Source organism: Cavia porcellus, unplaced genomic scaffold, assembly GCF_034190915.1.
Source record: "Cavia porcellus strain 051 isolate PalLab524CR breed Dunkin Hartley unplaced genomic scaffold, mCavPor4.1 scaffold_1, whole genome shotgun sequence".
In the NCBI taxonomy this organism is placed as follows: domain Eukaryota; kingdom Metazoa; phylum Chordata; class Mammalia; order Rodentia; family Caviidae; genus Cavia; species Cavia porcellus.
The window spans coordinates 114,250,784-114,274,863 of NW_026947484.1; the positions used below are offsets into that span (position 1 = coordinate 114,250,784).

Below are 24,080 nucleotides of genomic sequence, written 5' to 3' on the forward strand. Positions count from 1 at the left end.
TACTCCAGAAATGCAAAGTAGTAGTAAAGTTTTCCTCTGAGTTTTTTTCTGAAAAATGATCAAGTAAATAAACAGACACATAACAAAATTATTTGGGTCAAATTATTGGGTCTGCCCAATTTTCAGGGACAAGACAGTCAAAAGTCACTGAGGAGTGATACTTTGCCATCTCTTTAATTAGGGCGTGGCTTTTAAAACTCAGTTGTTCCATTTGTGTCTCAAAACAATCAGATGAAATTCACCTTTTACGTGGCCTGAATCCTGATAGCTCAGCACACTCGATAGGTAATTTAATCATGTCTGGCATAGACCAACACAAACTCAAATTAGCTCCTGAAAGAGTTGGGCTTCTCAGAGATAGCTGTGCTTTTCCACTTTTATGCAAGAGCTGAGCTTCACCAACTGGCTAGCTGGAGGTGTTATTAAAAATTTATTGAAAGAAACAAAGGTGTGCTCCTGTGTCTCTTGTTACCCTTTCTACAGTTACTCCAGCAGACAAAAGGCACAGAGCCTGCCTCATGAATAATGTGACATGGAATATTTACAATCTATTTTTAATGGAGTTAAGTAATAACATTAAGAGAGATATTTACAATCTTCAAATTTCACACGATAGCAGGCACAGTAATTTGTTTTGATTCTGAACTGTGGCTATCAAAATAAATTTTAAAAAAGATAACAGTTTTCAAAATTACAGCTCCTTACTTATGGCATAAACAAGAAAAATTAAAATGGACCAGATATTCCAAATGTCATCATGGAATAGCTGTAGAGGGCAGACACTTAGATTTCAATCAGTTCTACTTACCCCTTGGTACAAGATCTTTACTTTTTCAAACCACATTGGCAAAAAACAGCCAGTGTGTATGATGACTTTTCTGGGGAAGGTTTCATCATCATCATTCACAGGAACTCTGGCTCGCTGGACACCATGGAGAGGTTCCTGGAAGCAGTAACTAAGTATACCATCCCTCAGTTCGGGAGAAGGATCCTAAACTGTACTATGAAGTAAACTAATTTGAATTTTGAATGAGAGTAAACTGACATGGAAAGACATGGTATTGGAAACCACAGGAGGATAGCTAAGGACTGAGATTTGGAGACACTAGAGAAAAACAGCCTCAAAGCCCCTCTGTCCCACCAACTTGGAAAGTCTTTTGTGTCTTATATCTAGGGCACTTAAGTGATTTCTCATGTCTTTGTGCTTTACAGAGCACAGTCAATCTACAGGATGAAATAGTTTATTTTTGATCACTATGTGTCAGGTACTCTTGTAAGGGCTGAATATTTAGCAATAAACAAATCATCAAAGCTCTGCAGGACACTGTCCTCACTGCTGTGTTTCCACCACCTAGAACCTTATTGGATCCCCAACACTATGTGTGAAATTGATTTCAATGGGAATGACAATCTGTGGTAGTCACCATGGGCCACGCATACCCTTCGTGTCTGACTAGAAAGTGTTAGAACACAGGGAGGGGGAGTAGGACAAGACTGAATCTCAGCTTCGTTCTCTTAAAGATTCCACGGGTAGGACACAACAAGAAATAACCCAAATTCAGTTTTACTTTTCCTCATGCATCTTATTTTATGTTTGGTTGGTTGGTTTTTGCTTGCGTGTTTTGTGGTACTGGGGATTAACCCCCAGAGAGAACTGAGCCACATCTTCAACTCTTTTTGAGACAAGGTCTTACTTGGTTATCCAGATGAGTCTCAAACTCAGAATCCTCCTGTCCTGGCCTCCTAAGTAGCTATGACTCATCCAACTTTAAATTTGTAATTTGCTTACAGTGAATAGTTAGCCAATCTCCTACTTTTTCTCCTCTCTCATTTCCAAAGAATCAAAGTAATCAAGTTGGACTGGAATGATAGGACCACATCCACATTTTATGGTATCAGGAAAGTCAGAAGGTTTGCTCAAATCAGACCAAAGGCCTGTGATTACTTTATTCATCTAGGAGCCTCTGGCTGTAAAAACATAATTTGAAATTCTCAAAGATGACAGCTGCTGTACCTGTGGAACTATCAGAGATTCTATAAGGTAGGATCTTAGTTTTCTCTAACTCCTAGTTTTTTCGTTAGGAAAAATATTTTTGTGAGACATAAGAGGAAAAAAAATGGAAAAAAAGAGCAATTAGATTTTATGTTGCCTTGTCTGCCTCACTTTTCCATTCCACTGTATTTTTCTTAAATGCCAGTTTCCCCAACAGGAAAAAACAAATTCCCTATCTAAATGAAAAGCAAACTGTAATAGTCTTAAACTTTATTAATTTAAACATTACTCTAATAAATATGTATTAACAAACATAAAACACTCCAGAAATCTAAAAACATGTACAAACCTAATCAAAGTAAAAATATCATTTCCCCTTATATGATACACATGGAAGCCTGAGGAGTTAAAGACAGAGCCTTCGTCTCCACACACACATTCCTACCATTCAGACACCTTAAAAATACCAGGTTAACAATAAAAACTTTGAAGTAACTCTTTAGTTACTTTCCTGTTTACACTGTATAAAATCTAAAAGGATTGAAAAGGCAGGTTTGAGATTCTCGATTGTCTTCTCAGAAACCCACTGAAGGACAAGAAGAGACCTTCATCTGAGGTAAAACTGTTAGATTTTGAGAGACAGAGTTATGACTTTACTTTCCAGATCCCCAGTGCCGGGCATGAGCCTGGGACCATGGTAACAGTAGTCAATGAACAGTTGCTGAGTGAATGAATGACATCATGTCCACAGGCATTGTTCCATGTTTTTTCATTTGTCTGTTTTTACCTCTTCTGATGAGCCTCTCACCGGCCTCTTCCAAGAGGACCTCAGATCCTCTCTTACCAACAAGTCCACTTTTTTGCTTCTTCCTGGGTGAGCACAATGGTGCATCTGGTGATTTTGGAAGAATAATGCTCCTTCCCCAAATCAGTTTCTGAACCAGTCCTCAAGAAGGAAAAAGGATTCATCCAAAATTTACATTACAGGCATTGCCCAACAGATAAGGATGAACAGAGTTCCCAGAATACAGAAAAAAAGAAGAAAACCCACTCCTTTTTTTCTAGACAGAAGATCAATGTGTGTCCATTTGTAAATGGTGATTGTTCCTCTTCCATCAGTTGTCTGGGGATTCAGGAAGAGGAAAACACCTGAAGGACTTTTCTGCCTATGGAAAAGGATGACTATGGGAAGGACTCTGGGGCCAAGCTCTCATCGTACCCCCTCTTGACTGCATCTTCTTGTAGAAGAGGATAAGGCCTAGCAAGCTGCTGCAGTTCCCACTCTGGGCAGAGCTCCGAAAAGTACGTTACCTCTGGCAGCTCCAGGAGGTAAGGTGAAGGAGGGTCACTCCAGTGGGATCTGCAGACTGGACTGGGGGGGCCTGAGAAGTCCAAATGGGCTGCCTATATAGTGTTGTGTCACTGCTGTTTGCAGCCAGCAAAGATGCTCACTTGAGCCCATGCTGCATCTCTCGGTGCCTCCTGAGATCCACCTTCCTCTGGAAACCCTTGCCACACAGGTCACAGCCAAAGGGCTTGAAGCCTGTATGCTTGCGGCTGTGCGTGATGAGGTTGGAGCTCTGGCTGAATGCCTTGCCACACACCTGGCACTTGTGGGGCTTCTCACCTGTGGGAATGGAAGGGGGAGGGGAGAGTATGAGTCTGTGATAAACTAGAGGGGACCCACTGTGACCCACATGCTCTTGCAGCAGCTGGCTACACCACAATCGAAGACCTTCGAGCAAGTTGAAGGGTGATGTGTTGCAACATAAACTGACTCCCAGCCTGCAACTCGGTCCTGGGAAAGCATGGGTGTACCAGGTGGAAGGGAGACTTTCTGAGTGGGGGTTCCCAGCTAAAGGCCTCAAACCGTTTCCTGCTAAACAGAAACAGAGCAAAGGCCACGTGCCCTCCCCAGCTGAATTCACCCTGGGAGGACTCCCCCAACTTTAGAAGCAGAGAGTACCCAGAACAGATGTTCAACAGGAGGTGGGAGGAGCCTGTCCTACAAACCTTGTGATTCTGTTCTAATTCAGAGGAAGTTTTCAAATCTGAGTTTCCAAGTGGGTGTTGGTTTAGTATGGACCAGTGAGCCTGTCCTTCTTCTTGTTCTGGAAGGACTACAGATGTATCTGCAGCGTGGAAATTTCTGAGACTTATTTTAAAAACCCACATTTAAGCCACAAAATATTTCATAAAATACTTGATTTTTTTTTGTCTTGATTTTGCTTTCTTTTTATGAGGTTAATCACTGGACTGTAAATAACAGCAACTCTTTGGCACAGATTAATAAATGACAGACTTGTCTTTGTCTCATTTCATGTGCTGTTTAACACGTAGGTAAATTCCAAGTAGTCCCTGTATGGCCTTAGTAGGGGCTCAGCTTTGGGGAAAAATGCAAAATAGATAAAGTTTGTTTTTGAGGAAATCTCTTCCCTCATATTGCATTCTCTTCTCACTTCAAGCTTCAGATTTCTTGGAGAAACAATCATCCATCGAAATGTAACCTATCCCTTTAGGGTCAAATAAATCTGATAAACAAATTGTAGCTATAATGTAAATGTCTGACAAGGCATTATTAACATTTCAGTCAGTCAAGATCCTAGTTACTTTTTATGTGTCTTGAATTCTTTTACTTATAAGAAGTGAATTACATGGCAATTTTGGGTAAGAGGAATGATTGAAGTAGGATATTTTTCTGAGTATTTTGATAGGAATATCTATATAATCGGCAAGCATATTATTAACATCAATGATGCATGTTTAGAACACAGTACAATTTGTTATAAGTATTTATATTCTACAATAAAATTGTCAGAAATTTCAAGTCTAATGTAAATGTCCTCTTGACTAATAAATAGAGCACTTACGGAGGTAGGAGGGTCATTTGGTTTGGCATTAAAACCCTCATTTGCACATAAATTGTTAGGAAAAGGACCCAGAGTTGGAAGCCAGAACATCTGATGGCTCCATGATCACTCTGATTTTTGATAAATCATTCAATGTCTGAGTTTCCAGATGGTAAGAGCAACCATTTCCACTTTGTGAGGTAAAAGTAAGGATCAAATAAAAGGATAGATTTGAAAACCCTCTGTAAACTATAAAGCATAATAGGTAAGGAATTATCACTACTAAGGATTGCAAAGGGCAGTAAGTAAATAGAGGCTTTCTGTGTCTATTAATTCCCATGACTGTGGAAGTAGAATATGATAAACAGGTCAAGAGCACAGACATCTGAGAGGTCAGACAGATTTGAATTTGAGCCCTGGTCCCACCTCTTGTTAACAGTGTGACCCTGGGCAGTTACTTAATCCTTCTCTACCTCATCTTCCTCATCACCAAAATGGGAATAAGAAATGGTTTCTGTCTCCCAGAGTTGTTGTGAACCTCAGATCATCCAAGTCAGCTGAAAGCTTAGTAATATTTGCTACTGTTATTCTCCTCACATAAAATAAGTTCTCAACACTCTGATAGGATCCTGGGGCCTTCTTCACATTTGGCTCACAGCAGACAGCAGTGGAGTAGCTGTTAAACTCAGGGAAATATTCTATCCAAGAACAGAAGCTGGGAGCTGAGCAGCTGGTCCTACAAACACAATCGCAAACCAAGACTCCTGGGGAAAATCACAAATCTGTTTCCTTTAATAGATACAGTGATTAACATGACCTGCAAAGCCCATCCCCCAGTCTCTGCAGCTGGAATATCAGAGAAGGTAAGTTATGTCGACCTCAGTGACCTACAAACCAAGCACCTTCGGCTTACCCGTGTGGATGAAGGTGTGTTTCTTCATGTCTGACTTCTGGTGGAATCTCTTGCCACAGTACTGACAGGGGTAGGGCCGAGTGTCTGAGTGGATGAGCAAGTGTGTGGACAGTGTGGATGACCTCTTGAAACTTTTGCCACAGATCTTACAGTCAAAGCTGCGTTCCTAGACAGACAGAGACAGAAGCAGACAGACATGAGTACTGTACTGCAGTCACCCAGGATGTCACCCTCCTCACCACAAACCTGACCCTACAATCCCAAAAGCCATGGCTCCTTTTCCATACAACCATTTATGTTCTATTTCCACACTCTCCACCCTTTCCTTTAACACTTTTTCTACCAAAACACTTTTCACCCACAACCTTCCACACCCCATGGTAGAAACTTATCCCCACCCTGCATTTTTGACACCCATTATACACACTTCACCCTCATTTAACAGGCGGCTGAGTCACTTGAGATGCCCCCACCCTCAGCCACTGTGGGTGCTGAAGATGGGCAGATACTCTTTACAGTCAATAAATCTTTACAAATAAGCATTCTCCTTTAATAGTCATTTGTTATTTACCTATTTGTTCTCCTTCCACTACACTCTAATCTGCATGCAAATGTCCAGGTAAGAACCAGAAACGCTACAAAGTACTCAAATACTTAGGAGTAGACAAGAAATAGTTTTAGACTAATGAATGGAAAAATAGCAGGGTGAATGTCCTACTGAATGCTCTCAGTGAACTGAGATCCCACCTTTTCAGTCAGGAGGGGATTGATAAAAATTAAGTAACTATTTGGTGAAAAACAAGCAACGAAACTAATACACCTAATACATCAGTAGCAAGCGTCAGAGCACACAAAGCTTCCTGAAACCCACAAGAATGATCAGAATCAACTCTGAAGGCTCACAATAACGTGGCACCAAAATCTAAGATTGCCTGAAAGGCTGAGCTGTCTACATCCACTTTTCTCTCCATATCTATTCCAGAGCAAAGGGACCTGCAGGAGGAGACCTAAAGGTAGGAGACTGGAAGCAGCCAGGGAAAAAGCTACCAGGCAGAGGGCGGCTGGTGCTGCTCCAAGGCCGAGCAGAGGTCCCCAGAGCGAAAACTGCGCGGGACGCGCGCGGCGAGCATCCTGCGCTTACCTGCGAGTGCACGGCTTTGTGCTGCTCCAGGCTCACTGCGTGGCCGAAGGTCTTGCCGCACATCTCGCAGGCAAAGGGTCTCGTGCCGCTGTGGGACCTGCGCACGTGCACCTCGAGCCCGTGCGGCGTGGAGAACACCTGAGGCGGGTGGGGCCGGGGAGAAGGCCGCTGAGAGGGGCCGCGGGGTGCAGGCGCTAGCGGGACGCGGGCTGGGGACGCAGGCGCGGGGCTGACCAGGCCGGGCGCGCAGGAGCCTCACCTTGCTGCACTTGATGCATTTGTAGGAGCCGCCGCCCAGTAGCAGGCGGGCGCACAACAGCTCGGACTCCACTTTGACACCAGCGCCCTTGTCCGCGTGTAGTTCGTGGCCGCGCTCTGGGTACAGCCGGCCCGCTGCAGGCGGCCGCTCATACAGCCCAGCTGCTGCAGGCCCGAAGTCGCCGTAGAGCCCTAGGCCTGCGCCGCCGCCGGCACCTCCAGCGCTACAGCTTCCCGGGGTCCCGGCCCCAGCGCCGCCCGCAGCCCGCTCCGGGCCGTAGAGAGCGGCTGGGTGGCCAGGCTCCGGGGTGCGCTCGCAGAAGAGGCTCAGACCGGCGCTGCGCTCTAGGGCCGCGCACGGCCGGTAACTTTGCACCAGGTGCCGCAGGTCGGAACCCGCCAGGCCACTCCATGAGTAGGGCTTGAAAGGCAGGGAAAAGGGCTGAGCTTCGTCCAGAGACGGACACAACGACTTCTCTGAGGCTGCAGAAGCACAAGAAGGCTTCCGGTCAGATTTAAGGCTGCGGGGCGGAGTCTGCCGCGTCTGCTTGCCGAGTGCGCTAGCGACTGGCGGGTCCTGAGCGCGTGCAGGGCTCGCCGCGCGCAGGTGCCGCGCCAGCTGCTGGCGACGCCCCTTGGTAAAACGCAGCCCCTGGGGCCCAGCTGGCCGATGGCAGGTAAGAAAACTGATCGTAAAATGACAGACCGAGAAGATAGGTAAATAGTTTGAGGGCAGCGGAAGCGCCTGGCGTTCGAAGTATCTTTTGTGGCAGGACCCACACATCTGGCGGTCCTATGGAGGAAAAGCGCATCCATAAAAGCTGTGAGATAAGAGATCGAAAAAGCGGGATCCTTGGGTATGAGATGCTGTTAGTGGGCAGAGGGTCCCGCCATCAGCGCCCCTAATCTTCAATCCTTTTTCCTCTTAGACTCTATAGTGAAATAAGGAGAGGGGCAAGAAAAAGGTCCTGGAACTACCACAGACATACCTGTCTGGAGAAAAATAGAAGGCATGGGGTTTCTGAGTTGTGAACTGCACAGTGCAGATAGCAAAGGAGCAGCGAGAAAGAGGCATCCAGTACTCCTCGTTTCTGTCACAGCTTACTGGGGCAGGGATGAATTTCCCAGAGAATAATTTTACAATTAAAAAGGTTTAGTCACCACTTTCAGGATAGCTTTCTGATCCCACCCACGTGAAGTCCTCTAAAACTAGACGTCCAACAAATCCGAGCGCATACACAGTTAGGAATCTGTTCCCACGTCTGTACACTCCTGTCTAGGCTGCAGTGAGGCGCTGCACCCCTAGTTTCCATCCGAGGGTCCAGAAAGCACCTAATCCTGCACGAAGACCCCTCCACCGCTGGCTTCCAGACCCACCCGCTGAAGCTGCGGTTCTGCTCAAGCCAATCACTGAATACGGGCTGGATAGTTGTCTTTTAAAACTAATCAATGTAATCTGGAAATAACTGGCTTTCAGCAGAACTGGGAAGGTTTGTGCCTTCTTTACACTGCCCGGACACAGTCAGTCACTTGGTTTGCAGGAAACTCAATTGCTCTCTGGAAATGAAACCCAGCGGGCTGGTCCCCGATGCTAGGCCATCTTGGCAGAACGAAAAATGAAAGGAGTCCCCAGTTTGTTTCTGCGGAGACCGCGGCCGCAGGCTGTTTTCCTCTCTTTCGGCGCAGAGCGCTCTCTGCCGAGGTTGGCTCTTCGCCTCCATTTGTTTGAGGCTGGGGTTTGAATTCTGAGATCCTACCACTTTTAAAACAGTCGCGTCTGATCAGAAAACGAAATGTCGGGGTTTTTGTTTTGTTTTGTTTTGAGCCCCCCGGTTTGTTTTATCTCACGGACCAGCTCTGCGCTCACGCACAAGAACTTTCCCAGGGTCCTGCGGCAGAAGATGGAGACCGCAGACCCGCGGCCAAGCGGATAGTCCTGGGCAACCGGATGCTTCCTCGCTGGGCCCATCCCCCACAAAGGAGCCCCGTTCACCAGGCGAGCCTCTTCGCCACCCATTTGCCATTTCTGCTCCCAAGGTCTCGCCAGCTCCCCGCGACCCCTGCCACAGGGCCCCCCACGATCCCTACCTGGAGACGCAGAAGGCGAAGGCGGCCTCCACAAGTCCTCGAACTCGGAGCTGGCGTCGCAGACGCTGCCCTCACAGCTGTCCGGGGACGTGGAGGCTCTGTCGGGAGCCTCAGTCAGCTGAGACTCGGGGGACAAACGGTCCCCGGGCTCCGCTTTCCGCCCGCCTGCACTCGAAGTGCTGTCTGGAGAGAGGAATCGGGAGATGAGTGAGGTGGAGCCGGTTTGAGCCTGGGGGCCCCAAGTGTCCCCAGCCCATCGTGACACACGAGCGTCCTCCCGGGTCCTCTCGGATCTGACTAGGAGCCTTCCGGGATCAGAGCATGGGCGCAGGGAGGTACCGGCGCCTAGACCACAAGCTGGGGAGGAACCAGGACAGTTGGAAACGAGACAGCCAAGAGGCGTCGGGGGCACGTCTCCTGGTCCCCGAGAATGAGGTGGCCGGGTGCGGAGTCGCTGTCCCGAGGGGCGGCACCGCCGGGCCCGCGCGCGCCTCGCACCTGCTCGGCCGGGCGCCGGTGCGTTCTCTAAACGCAAGGAGTAGTCTGGCCCCGGGGAGCGCGGCTGGTGGTAGCTGTGCGCCTTCTTGCTCTTGACTAGGAAAGAGCGCGGCATGGTGGCCCGCCGCCTCCCCCACTCCGCTCCAACGGTTCCTGAAAGCCGCTGTCCCCCGCGGTCACTTGGAGCGCTAGTGCAGCCTCCGTCTGGCAGAGATCTGAGAGGGTACAACAGAGTGGAAACGCCGGTCAGAACTCTCAGGGCCAGGACTGGGCACCCAGATGCAGAGACTGCGGCGGCCAGGGAGGAGCGAAGCCCGCGGCAGGAGGAGGGGCTTGGCGCCCCGGGGCCGCGCTCACCAGGTGGCACTCGGACAGGTGGCGCGAGCTCTGTCTGCCGCCGCACTGCCAACAGCTCAGCGGTAAAACCTGTCGCGGGGCCGGATGGGGGTCTTTTCCTCAACTCTGTCCACACCCCCGGCCCCTCCCCTTCCTAATAAAGCCATCAGGAGCGCACTCCGCCGGGTCGCGGTCCCCAATGGGTCTGTTACCTCCGCTCGACCACTCACTGTCTGGTTTGGGGGTTGGGGACGGAGGCACAGATCGTCTTAGGGGCGGAGGACCCAGAAGGGGCAAGAGGCCAAGCTCTCCAAGAGCCCGCTACTAACGGAAGTGAAAGAGGGGCGCGCTTAGGTTGGACTGGGTTGGACGGGGACAGTAGCAGAGGGACCGGAGGCAATAAAGACCCAAGAAGGGAAGCGGGATGGCAGAGGGACAGGAAGAAGGGGTGGTGGCAAAGGACCAAACCGAGGCCGGGTGAAGACTCATATTTGGTTGATCTTGCTCGTACCCGACACAGGGAAAACTTGGCCAGAAATGGTAGGCACCAGCCGAGCAGACACCCAGGACCATGGAGGTCTAACCTCGAAAACCAGGGCCCAGGGAAAGAACTTCCCTTTCTGCTCACCAAAAATTTTGTCCTATGAAAGGAAATCGAGCTCGACTCGCGCACGGTGACTGGGGAACGCGCGATGTCCTGAGTCCGTGGAGCATCGACGGTTTGGAGGACACGTGAGATGGACGCCGGAGGCCTGCGCTGCTGGGGGCCAGAAAGCCGGGGTCCGGGAGCCGGCTGTCCGCAGCGTCGCTCTCATTAACCCCCAATCAGTTTGCCTAATCTCAGGTCGAAACCTGAGCCCGGCGGGGAGGCGGGGCTGCGACTGCTGCAAGCTCCTGGCAGGCTCCGGGGCGGGACCCTGCCGCCGCTGAGGTCCGGAGTAAACGAATCTGCCTTCTTTTCTGACCTGGACTTTGGGGGTCGGATTCCCATACAAGCTGAGGCCTTTTCGGGCGCAGCAGACTTCGTGAACGAAACCAGGGCGCAAGGGGCTCCTAGTCCTCTGGTGTTGTGCGGTTTAGATTGCGGGAGGTGGAGCCTTTCTGCCCCAGGACAAGATGCAAGACGCAGTTTAAATTTGTCTGTCTATCCTATCAGAACGAGTCACTGCAGACTCGGGCTCTGAAGTCGCACCCCCAACTCCAGATCCCAGTCCCTGCGGAATGCATATATATGTCTGGGAGAAGAGATGCTGGGACGGTCACCGGCCGACCAGGGACGTTCCGTACAGTTAGGTGCCAGAATGGCCCCAGGCTGAGGGTTCAGCCCGCCTCCGCCTGGGTTGGTTCTCAGACCCCAGGCACTGCTGCTTTAGTTTTTCCAGAACCCTCTGTCCGTACAATTAGACTCACAAGTGCAAAGAACAATCTGTAAAACAACTATGAAACTTGGAAGAAAAGGAGAGCAAAGTGAAGCCATCCCCAGAGCCGCCTCCGGCTTGGACCCGCCTTGGCCAGAAGCTGGACTAGTGGGGAGCTGGAGAGCCCTGTGCTCCCGCGCAGGGTCCCACTTAGCAGGGATCGCACAGGAAAAGGTAGCCACGGGGGCAGCCTCCTCACCCACAAATCTACGCCTCTCTCGCACCCTGGCCGGCTTTGCTGGTTCCGGGGGTGGGGGGAAGTGGTGGGGGTAAGTGGTAGGGCGAAGGGCCGAAGTGTGTGGGAAGGCGACCTCGCGCTGCAGCTGGCGGCCAGGGGCGGGGCGGCGCCATCGGCGCACGCGGCCCGCGGTCCTTCTTCTCCGGGTCTGGGCCGGGGGAAGGCGGGAGTTGAAGGCGCTCGGGGGAGGGGGCGGCCTCTTGAGCCCAGCCGCCCTCACCTTCCTACCAGATGTTTCCTTTTCAGGTGGATCCCACTCCCCTGCAGAAACACCAAACTTCAGGCGCGCGCGCTAATGCAAATTCCCAGCCCTGCTACGCGCCTGAATCTGGTGGTGGGCGCTCTGGCGGGGTGCACGCAGCAGTGGGCAGCAGGTGGGGCCACCCGAGCCCTCGGGACGCCCCGCAGCACCCCGGGCCCGCCAGCCTCTCGCTGGTGGGCGGCACAGAAGAGGCTCGGGGCACCTACCTGCCGGGTCAGGGCGCGGGCAGCGCGCCCCGAGTTTTCAAGCAGATTCTTGCTTTCGGGAAAGACGGCTCCGTCTCTCTGACTTTTTAAAAAAAATCTCCTTCCTAGCTCAGCCCCCAAACCACAAGCTTCACTTCCTGAGCGTTACAGAGCAGCTCGCTGCCCTCTCAGACCTCCCCCTAGCTGGGCGGCCAGGCGCGCTCCACCTTTGCGCGAGTGGCCAGGAGGAGGCCCGGCCCGGGCTTTCCAGCCGTCGCCCGCTACTTCGCCGCTCCCCCCACTTTGCCTCTGTGGGATTGCGAGATAGGAGGGAACCCGGAGGTCTGCACATCCAGGCACTAGAAATGACTCGAAAGAAAATTGAACTATTCTTGGCTGCTGGGAGGCTTCCGCAGCGAGAAGTCAGAGATTCAGGACACAGATTGACTGGAGTGGCGGGGGTGGAGCGCCCCGCCGCGCTGTTCCTCTGGCGAGGCCACCCTGCCCCCAAGCCCGCCGCCGGCTTGGGTTGCGGTCCCCGAATCGAGCTGTGAATCACCGACCCCGGTGCCGCCGGCCTGGAGCCCGGCGAGTGGCCGCGGCGTCCGCAGAGCGAAACCTGCCCCGAAGCCCCGAAATAGCTTGTTGTGGAAACACTTCGGGATAAATACGCCCAACGAGGCTGAAAATACCTTGACACCCAATCCGAGAGGTTTGCTCATTTCCCTTCGGATTTAGGTAATGGTTAAATTTGGAAGAGGTGGGCGAGCGCCGAGCCCCCGGCGGAGAGGGTGCAGGCGGCGCGTCCCGCGGGCGCCCGGCCGTCGTGGAGCTCCCCGTGCTCCGCCGGGGTCCCTCGGCCTTCTGCTAATTTCCGGTGGTCGGAGCTGCAAAATTAGAGGGTGCGCGGGAGGGAGCGCGTGGGGACCGGGAGGACGGCTGCTCGGCTGACCCCGCCCTGCCGGGCCGTGGCTAGGAGAGAGGACCTCGTCCGCGGCCCAGCCACAGCCTGCAGGCCGCACCCGCATTTGGTCCTGGGGGAAGCAATAAAGCTCCATAATAGCAGGACCTCGGTGGTTAATGGAAAGTAAACCTTTGCCTGGCTTGTGTGCTTCCTGAGGGTAGACATTGATCTTCATGATTATGTCCATGGTTGTAGGCTCCTGACAAGTGTCTGTGGACGGGGTAAGTGAATACATAGAATTAATTAACCTATTAATAGAACAAGAAAACTCTTCCTTAAAACAAATTATCTATTAATAGAACAAGAAGCCCTCAAAATCTCTTTCTTAAATGCAGCAACCTCCCACTCGACTCTATGTCGTGATACCTAGTCTGTAACTTGTTATGTACACTTGAAGGCCATAGATTTATGTGACAGGAAAGAATATCTTGGAATCATGTTACTTGTCTAGTATACCTGCTGCCAAAGTTAGCACAATCACGTTACTTTTCTGAGTGAATTGCATTTTGGTCACTATTTCATGTACAATGATTCTCGAGTATCAGCCCTTGGAAGGAGGGGCAGTCCTCCCCAGTTCTTGGAAAATGACTACGATATTTTAAAGGTTTGCCTTCTTTTATTGCTTCTTGGGATTGAACCCAAGGCCTTGTGAACTTGCTAAGCAGCTGCTCTACCACTGAGCTACATCCCCAGTCCCAACTACCATATTAATTCAAAATCGACACGAGAAAAAGTCCATAAAGCTTTTTCTCGATAAAAGGTTGTTAGATGATTGCTTTACACTGTACATTTTAAATTTTGCAGAAAATATTTGGTTTGCACAGCAATGCTTCAAGTTATGTTTTAATAAACCAAACATTTTATTCACAGTTGCCTGGCAAGAGGCACACTTTATCTGTCTGCCTAGCTGTGCTCCCTGCACTGATTATTTGCTCAACTCACCTTTTCTTTATAAATAAACTCAGAGGTTAACTAAAGAGAAATTAAGCATTTTACTGATATTTTATTTCATGTGGTTTTTGCCCTGGACTAAGAAATAAAAATTTCAAAGTATCCCAGAAAACAAATTTTTACCTTATTCCCTTCTCTCCCTCAACAGGAGAAAAGATCATTAAAAAAAAAAAAAAAGAAATGATAAATAGGACAAAATAGTTTCTTATTAGTCAAGATATGGAGAAAAGATGGGACCATTTCCTTTGTATATTAACAAGTTCAAAATCAACTGTCTCGACAAGGTGTTGTAACTAGGAGTAGTACATCAGTGTTGCTGTCTGGGGGACAAATCAGCACCTTTCAGCGTATCACTTTAGACTAAATCCCTTTCATTTAGATTAAATCGAGTAGTCTTGCTTTTCATTTGCCCTTCAGTCTCTTGGGATTTCTGAGCTTGCAAAATAAAACTGGGAACTGAGACAGGGATACTCAGAGAGGAGCAGGTGGGAGGCAGGTGGCATTGAATCCCCCTTTATGTCTGTACATTTGAACTATGTAGCTGTATGACTAATTAAATAAATAAGTACACATTAAAATATTTAACTGGTAAGGTCAGGACACCTCTCAGGTGTATAGTGCTGGAGCCAAAGTCCCATACTTGAACGAGCACAAGAGAAAGTTAAGAAGAAGGGGACCCAGAGAGGTTAAGATGCTACAACTGAAAGCAATGATACAAAGAACCAGTCTCTGATTTCTGTTTACTTCAATTACTGTTTGTTTACTAGTAAACAGAGGGTAAAGATGACAAGACAGTCTGCTACACACATTTTGTACAACTAGAAAGAATTCCCCTAGCATTCTTATGAACTGAAAATAGTACACTTGGGGCCTAATTTTCCATAAATGAGGCTTTCTCACACCCAAAATGCTTCTTAATTTGTTGATTTTTAGTAAATTACTAATTGTTTCTAAGTAATAACAATGCATTTGTAGATGCTTAATGGCAAAAGACCTCATTCCAATTGCAAACATTTCCAAGCTCTGGCCAGTCAACCAGCACCTCCTAGGTCAGCTTTTCCCTGACAAAAGATTTGAGACATTAACAAGAAAGAATATTATAACAGTATTACTAGTCAGTTGTTTATTTTTCATGAAAATTTATAGTTATGGTTGCTGTTCTACGGGGATGGGGAAGTGGTTGATTCTGAAGCACAGCAGGGAGTGATGCTCCCATTCTCAGCATTCATTTCTACAATGTTCATTGCACTTGATTGTCACGGTACAGTTACCAGGAGAGGAAAAAAGTTTAGGTCTTCCGAATTGGATATGTTTGTCCGCTCCTCTTCTGCCAGCTTTGTGATGTTGGGCAAATTAGCTCAACTTTTGAAGCCGTAGTTGATCATCTGTGAAGTCAGAATACTAACACCTAAGGGCAGAACCAGGATCAATCCTTTGATTCCTTCACAGGTTCATCTGAGTGGCAAGAATGAAAAAAATGCTACAAGTAAGGAAAAGGATAAGATAGGTATTTAAAGTTTTGAAAATATTATAAATTATATTACATCTACTCTGATAAAATAATAAAACAACTTTCTAGTGTGGGGTTTTTTTTTTTTTTGAACCCATTATAGACCCCAGGTGATCCTCCTGCCTCAGTCTCCTGAGTGCTGGGATTATAAGCATGCGCCACCCTGCTTGATCAGTATTCTTACTTTGTTCTTGACAAGAATAGTAATAATATCATAGATACAACTGCATTCTGTTTTTATGAACAGTATAATTTCATATTTCTTCTATTTAATTTTCTTTAGTGGAACATAAACTTTTTATAGTAAAAATATTTAAATAAAAACCACAATGTCAGAACATTATATAGTACCCATTGACATGTACACTTTTAAGTTTTTATGTGTCAGTTAAAGTAACTTTTAAAAATCGTAACATCTCTGGTTTTAAATATATTTCATTATTTTCTGTTATAAAAGTGTCTATAGATTTCTGTAGTTCACTCAATCACCTCTGTCTTGATATTTAGCTTGTTTCCATTATACTTTAAGTAATGCAATGAAAAGTTTTATAGATACAGCTTTTTCTTTTTTTTTTTTTCTTGTGTGATGCTGAGGATTGAGCCCACAACTGTGCACATGCCCCATACTTCAAATTGGAATATATTTTTAGGACTAAAGTTTCTAGATTAATGTTTTTATAGCCTTTGGAACATACCAGAACAAATGTGTTGGGTAGTATCTTTGTGTAATGCGGAAGCCAAAATAATTCATACCACTTAATAAATAGTTAAAATACTATAAAAATCAACAATGGAAAAGTTAGAGCTAGATTAAAAACCAGAGAGCTGGTGTTATGTTAGGACAAGTATTTGTTAGTGGTCATACCATGTCATTTGTCATGGTTTTATCCTCATGGCATTTTAAAAAAACTATTTAATTTTGTCTTTGGCATAGCTAGTAATGAGATAGAAATAGGATTTATATATTTTTCTAAATTGTAATAAACTCAAAGAAAATAAATATAAAATGATAATTGTTTAATGTCTTAAATATTAGGTAATATAATTCTCTTTTATACTTACAAGTACCAGGCTATCAAAATAATACTTAAATGATACTATAAATCAGTATGATTTAGTAGTACTCTCATTTATGAAAACTGCATAATGCTTTTTTACCAACATACACAAAAACTGGGAAATGAGACAAAAGAGAAATTTGGAGATAAAGCAAATTAAGATGCTACGAACAAAATTTGGAGATAAAGCAAATTAAGATCCTGAACCATTATTTGAACCCCAGTATTGCTCTCCCCATCTTGTTCTGTCTGATTATTCTATATTCTATTTTGTTTGATAGTATCAAGTTTGAGGGTATAGGCAACCACTTTGAAGGCAATAAGATATACTATGACGCCCATTATGGTTTGACTATTATCTTTTTTGAAGTCCTGTAAGGTCTTCAGTGTAGGTTTTATTGGTCTTGTTCTGTACTGTTTTGATCAATTCTATTATATCTGACGATATAGGCAACTTTTTAAAAAAATAGCAAGAGGCACAATGGTAACCATTTTAGATCACCTGATATTCTATTTTTACATCATGTACTATGCCCATCCTTTTGTTAACCGACTCTGTTTTGTTTAGCCATGTTAGGTTTCATTCTCTCCAAAAAATAAAAAGAATTGTGGGAGTAAAAAAACCCAAAAAGTGTAATTGTTATTAAAAAGAGAGGAAAGGAAGATGGTCTAAGGGATATAACTGCATGTATGTTTGAATAGGATGGAAATCCATATTACTGAACTTTTGTTGGATCATTGATCGGCATTGTGTGCAATCTCATTGTATGAATGTTCACTTTGGCAGTCGTGAGTTCGATCCCCGGTACCAATAAAAAGGAAAAAGACCAAAAAAATTTGAATAGTCACTTTACATGCTTTAATTTTATAATTTGGACAACTATTTCAAAGATGACAATATGTAACCTATTAACTAGTGATATCTTACTGTATTTTTTTCCTTGAAATTCTGTATTATTTGTATCCTTTTACTGCTTTGTTTTTTTTTCTATTTCCTTTCTTTTTTTTCTCTTTAAATAATAAAAAAATTTCATCTCTAAATTCTGTTTTGTTTATCACCTTTAAAGCATTAAACCACTTGGAACTGAAAAAAAATATTCTGAACCATTAAAGCATGAAGAAAAACATTATCTACTTTTAGTAAACATTTTAGGACTGGTATATTGAAATCTCACTATACTACAAAATATTTTGTTATAAAAATTTAAATTAAACTGTTAGATAAAAGATTTTAAACATCTAAAGAGAGAGAGAGGTTTTATTTTTGGTGTTCAGAGTTTAAATAAGAAAATTGCTAACACAACACAAATGCATTTTTACATTGTTTCCTAGGAACAGATTGACTGCATGAAGTGTCATCATGTATGTGGGCTGCATGATATGACTCTTCATAGAAACACACGCAGAGTGAACTTTTATGGAAAAAAAGGAGTCAGTCTTACTTAGTGAATGGAAAATGTAATGAGAGAAAATGCAAAATTATTTTTCTTTTGCACTTTTAATCATTTCTTCCAGGATGTTTGGTGATCATTTCAGCCTACCCCAAATGAAACACTTCACTTTAAAACAGTAGATGCTGTGTATTGTAAACTTACTCACAAAACCCGCCTGACCCCATACCTAGAAGGAAGGTTGGGGTGAGGATCCCGGAACCTCAGACCACCACCACAGCTGGCACAAGTGAGCAGGAGGCTGGGTGAGAAGGAGTCGCCCACATAAACCGGAGTGTAAACCCTGGAGAAGGCAGCATGGCCTGATGCTAGGCATATCCAGCCCAGGGGATGTTCCAGCTCTCTCACTGTCCAGGGCCTCAGGAAGAGAAGCAAAGCCTGGGAGTTCCCAAAGCAGGCATTCTAGATATTTCTGTCTTATGGGATAAGGATGCCAGTTATTTAAGAAGCCCCAGTTTGTATATCGAAATGCTATGTGGTACCCCATAAACACAGATGAAAACAATTCAAATAAAAAAGCAGCCCAGGTTCTGATAACTAGCAGCTTTTAAAATCCAGCCAAAACTATTAAGAATTGTGTCTCTTTCCATTAAACTACTCTATAGCACAGAGTAGAAAAGTCTTGAGCCAAAAGTCATGTGCCTGTCACAGCCTTGAGATGAGATGAGAACAGGGTAGTGAGGGGACAGATTTTCTCACCTCCTGCTGTAAAGCCCTAACCCATGACCCCAGAAGTGCAGATTTATCTGGCATACTGCTCATCAGAAAATGATGGCATTCAAGTTGCTGAAAGGCCAGGAATGGTAGCACATACCTGCAATCCCAGCACTCTGAGAGGAGCCTAGGGTAGGAGGATCATCAGTTCAAGATCAGCCTGGGAAATTTAGCAACTTAGAAATTTAGGCAGGTGCCTGCCTGGCAAGCATAAGGTCCTGAGTTCAATTCCTGGTACAAAAAAAAGTAAAAGAAAAAGACCTTGTCTCAAAAATTAAAGGTGGGGGTAGACTAGAGATGGAGCTCAATTCAAAAGCTCTGAGTTCAATCTCCAATACTACACACACATCACACACACACAACTGTATATTTTACATACTATCATCATATTGTGTAATTGTCTATTTAGATCATGTCACAAGTTTGATGCCAGCCTCAGTAACAGGAATTTGGCATGTCCTGTGGTTTCATTTGGGGAGTAGACAGATTATTTCTCTTTTCTGTATTGTAAATCACTCTGTAATTAAAACAATAACAATGATAAAAACTGCTAAGTTTTTCTTGATTTAGGATTTTTCTTTTATTTCCAGCAGTGATCCCACTACTGAATTAGAGTCTAAGAACTGAAGGGTTGAAGAGAGGGCAGGGAAATAGAGAAAAAAAAAAAAAAAGAATCCAATTACATCACGTACTAGTACAAATTCTCTATGATGAATGTTATCATTATGTAGACCTGAAAAGTACCAATAAAATGTTTTTTTAAAAGTCTAAGAATTCATACTGACAAATTGTTTACTTTTTGAAGTCTATGAACACACACTGACAAATTATTTTTCTGAATAAGTCCACCTCACCAAGAAAAATATAAACATCATAGTGACTAAGAGGCAGTAGAGTAAATAAAGACATGGGCTTTAAGCCAGACTTCTAGAGTCTAGAAATTCTAGCTCTGCCATTTAGTATCCTTAACCTATGTTTACCTCAGTTTTTTCTTCTGTAAACAATTAAAATAATAGTACCCCATTCATAGGTTTTTGCATAAGTCAGTGAGTTAAAATGTAAAACTGAAAGTAGATATCTACAAAGTGTTACCACTATATTCCAAGTAAAACTTGAAGGCCCTTTGTGTGTGTGTGTTTGTTTGTTTGTTTGTTTGTTTTTGAAACAAGTTTTTGTTGTGTGGTTCAGGCTGGCCTTGAGTTGTGGCAATCCTCCATCCTTAGTCTACTGAGTGTTGGGATTACAGGCATGCCTGTCCTGGAGGCTATTTGATCCATCATCTCTAACCAGCCCAATGAACAGGTATTGGAAATGGACTCAGAGGGCTCTGCTTCCCAGACCTGTCAGCCAGGGAAGACCAGAGCCTGGACAACCATTTGTCTGCAAATTCTGGGCCAATTCCAGGTCAAACTTAATATCTCACAATGCATATTCAGGGCAGCACCTGAGACTGACCATGAAAAACCTCTTAATGTGGATTTCTGACATCCTCAAAGAGATCCATGAGACTTGACTGCCCTTCCCCAATTCATGGGCCTCATATTCCACATGAGGCCATGGGTACATTCTAGGCTTTTTAAGGTCACTGCCTATTGTCATGACCTATGTCTCTGTTAAACTGAGCAGTTGATCTCAGCTGCAGCTGGTACAACAATGCTAGAATTAGAGAAATCCTAGAAGATTTCTATAAAAGTCTTAACTGTTCCTATTATCAAGCAGAGACCAACTTACTGGTAGAGACTACTATGAATTCTCATTGGAAAACAAATGCAAGATGGGTAGGTGGCACAGGACTGTAATCCTGACACTCTGGGAGGCTGGGGAAGGAGGCTTACCAGGTTGAGGCTAGCCTGAACAATTGAGGAACTTGGCAAGGCCTTGTCTCAGAAACAGGGTAGACTGAGAATGTAATTCAATGTGAAGATCCTGAGTTCATTTTTTCTAGCATCTCAACAAAAAACAGTGCATAAATATCATATATATACTTTTTCATTATACACACACACACACACACACACACACACACACACACACACACTGGAGAATGAGCAAGGCTTCTGTGCAAATCAAGAAATTGTGTGCTACAGTCCTTTGTTCACTGTGAGAGAATATCTTGGTGCACAGATAGCAGTCTGTTGAGGATGCCAATGCAGCGGCGACCCCGGTAGAGGCTAAGATGAAGAGAAGCCACTGAGACCTGAAGGATGGAGAGATTAAATGCTGGCACAGGGTCCCAAATAAGTCAGAGTTTTGGTACAATTCAACTCAACAAATATTTACTGAACAGTGGTTGAATGCTATGCACCATGCCAGATCGGATGTAGGATATGGCCTCTCCTCTCTCCTTCAATCCACAGGAAAAGTGAATATGACAGGAAATAAAAGAGAGAGAGAGAGACAGAGAGAGAGAGAGAGAGAAAAGAAAAGAAGAGAAAAGAGAGAAGAAAAGAAAGAATAGAAGAGAAGAGAAGAGAAGGGAAGAGAAGAGAAGAGAAGAGAAGAGAAGAGAAGAGAAGAGAAGAGAAGAGAAGAGAAGAGAAGAGAAGAGAAGAGAAGAGCGAATACTCTCCCAGCCCAGGTGTGTGAAATGAACTTGAGGCTGCAGACAGAACTTTCTTTTGACCAATCAGTGCACATTGGACCATTCTTATTATAAACCTAAAGCTTATTTAAAATGCGGCTGGGGTGGGATCTTAGAGTATCACATATCCTGCTACCTGCAGAAGAACATGGTCTACTTTTTGCACGAAGATGCTATTGCTCCTAGTTTGAGTAGTGTTTAGGAGTTCGAACTGTAGAAAGGCGTGAGAGTTTGGCATATTTTGTAATACTTCTCTACATGATCTTCTCATTGTTTTTGCTAGGATTATTTAAGGAAGAAGTCAGAGGGTAGTTGAGAATGCATTTTTCTTTCTCCCTCTGTCTGTCCTTCCCTTCCTTTTTCCTTCCCTTCCCCTTCTCCTTCCTTCCTTTCTTCCTGTTTCCTTTTCCCTCACTCCATCTCATGTCTTTTGAATCATAAAATTGAGATTAACTAAGAATAGTCTTGGTACCAATATCAGATATAATTCTATGATCCTAAAAAGGCTTAGTATGATAGAAATGACAGTTTTCTCATCCATCCTTAAAATGAAAGTTGCTATTTCTCATGATACTCAACATACACTGTTGAGATCACACAAGAGTGAAATTTTGTAAAAACTATATTGTACTTGAGAAACTATGGCACTATCTAGCAAGGTACCAGCTGTCTACTGATCCAGTTTAATCCATAGATATGTTTTAGGCTAGACAGTCTAAAAGGTACATTAAGTTAATGCATGCTTCAAATAATCCTCCTTGAAAATTACTTCTCTCTACTGAGTTAATACATATTGGATCACAAAATGAGATTATACACTCACCTACATCTTGTGCTGAAGTTATTTTTTATTCTGTTATCTAAATTCAGACCCATATACCTTTATTCACGGGTAGAGTTTGACCTAATATGAAAGCTGAGGACAAACAGCTGGTAAAAAAGGTTTTTTTCACATACAAGGGAAAACCAAAGTCAGATACAAACTTTCCACCAGGAAATTGTTTTGATTCTATGTAGCACAAAAATGAGACTCTAAAATGTCATACCCTGAGAATGGGACCAAACTATTATTTTTAGTTTCATATGTTCAACAAAGAAAAGTTTGAAGAATGATACAATAACCTCCAAAGGAATCCAAATAGTTTTTTTAATTTATATTTTTGTTTTACTTTAACAAGAATAAAACCAAACAAAATAAAACAGAACAAAATCAATCAAACAAAACTGTGAAAGTGATACAGAACTTCAAAATAAGGTAATAGGAAATCAACAATGGTTACCATATTGCCTCTTGTTATCTTCAAAATAGCTTCCCATACCATCAGACATAATAAAATCAAACAAAACAGAATGGAATAAAATGGAATAAAGCCAATCAACAATGAAAGCAATGCAGGACTTCAAAACAATAGCAAATCAACAATGGTTACCATAATATATCTTGTTATCTTCAAAATAGCTGCCCATGCCATCAGATATAGTAAAATCAAACAACAACAACAACAACAAAAAAAAAAAACCAAAATAAAACCAAACAAAGCAAAATTAGGAAAATGATACAGGACTTTTTTTTTTTTTTTTTTTTTTTTTTTTTGGTACCAGAGATTGAACTGATAACCTTGCACTTGCCAGGCAGGCACTTATGCCACTGAGCAGGACTTTAAAACAAGATAATAGAGAATTAACAATGACCACCACCTTCAGAAGGAAATCCCGCATAGTTGCTATATTGAATGTTACCCTTTAAACAGATGCTCAGACTATCAGCTTAGACTTGCAAAGTCATTCAAACAATACAGGCACTAAGTTTTTTTTTTATTTCAGTGGCTATCATCTCAGCCTGTGTTTCTTCAAATTAGCTGGTTGTTTATGAGGAGAGGGCTGGAGGTGGGGGCTTGGTACTTTTTGTCTTCCAGTCCATGCACCAGCTAGCTCATAGGAAGGGATTGGCCCAGACCACAACTGCAGCTGGCCCACAGAAAGGGGTTAACTTCTTCTTCTTTGCTCTCTTCCCAGGATATATGGCCACCACTGGCTCACAGGAAGGGGTTGGCCCAGTCCCCCAAATAGGTTTTTTTTTTTTTTTTTTTTTTGTCTTTTTCATTTTTATCAGTACCAGGGATCGAACTCACGACTGCCTGCTTGCAAGGCAGGTGCTTATGCCACTGAGCTAAATCCCCAGCGCCCCCCAAATAGTTTTAATATTAACATAATATTAACATTTCTTAATGTTAACACCAAAATAAAGTCTTAATTAAACACACTCAAAAATTATTCGTTTGAGTAGTGCTATACCTTACCATATCCTCTAGGATAAAATATTTGTGTTGAACAGGAAGGTAATGGGACAGTAACTTTTATAGCATTGTTATCTGTAAACCAGTTTAAAAATAAAAGTACCTATCAAATGTATATTATTTTTGCAAGTATCAAATCTTTCTGACCTGGATTATTCTAAAGAGTTTTAGTGGAACTTTGAGTTTGAGATATTTTTATCTGCATAAGCAGAAAGGTGGTGTCTTGCTTATCTAGGAAAAATTTCCATTGCTCAGATTCTTAAAGGCTTAATATAAGCATTAACAACACATAGTGACAGGACAAAATGTATTATACTGAGTGTCTTAGTTACTTTATGCTCGTCGCTAAGACAAAATACCCGATGCCCAAGTTGG

At 44.4% G+C, this 24,080-nt stretch overlaps 1 protein-coding gene across 6 annotated transcripts; it reads right to left on the minus strand.

Moving 5' to 3' along the window:
• Nucleotides 1–537: 537 nt before the first annotated feature.
• Gfi1 (growth factor independent 1 transcriptional repressor) lies at nt 538–12,332 on the minus strand. 6 transcript variants are annotated; one of them, XM_063254222.1, is made up of 8 exons: nt 12,201–12,332; nt 9,741–9,955; nt 9,243–9,425; nt 7,156–7,637; nt 6,897–7,034; nt 5,756–5,921; nt 4,007–4,125; nt 538–3,620 (listed from the first exon to the last, which is right to left on the minus strand). In XM_063254222.1, exons 2-8 carry the CDS (start codon nt 9,853–9,855, stop codon nt 3,339–3,341), a joined length of 1,485 nt encoding a protein of 494 aa, XP_063110292.1. In that variant the 5' UTR covers nt 9,856–9,955; nt 12,201–12,332; the 3' UTR covers nt 538–3,338. The 6 variants fall into 6 exon arrangements, with proteins under 6 accessions (XP_063110292.1, XP_063110291.1, XP_063110294.1 ...); XM_063254221.1 differs by lacking the exon at nt 12,201–12,332 and adding an exon at nt 10,705–11,572; XM_063254224.1 differs by lacking the exon at nt 12,201–12,332 and adding an exon at nt 10,098–10,624.
• Between the last annotated feature and the right edge of the window lie 11,748 nt (nt 12,333–24,080).

What these genes read in the sequence shown, in the direction of transcription:
- Gfi1 (XM_063254222.1), bottom strand. Translation starts at nt 9,855, where the DNA reads ATGCCGCGCTCTTTCCTAGTCAAGAGCAAGAAGGCGCACAGCTACCAC. An exon ending in ACAAAGCCGTGCACTCGCAG is followed by an intron (nt 5,922 to 6,896) that starts GTAAGCGCAGGA and finishes CTGTCTGTCTAG; the next exon opens with GAACGCAGCTTTGACTGTAA. An exon ending in AATTAGAACAGAATCACAAG is followed by an intron (nt 3,621 to 4,006) that starts GTTTGTAGGACA and finishes CCATTCCCACAG; the next exon opens with GTGAGAAGCCCCACAAGTGC.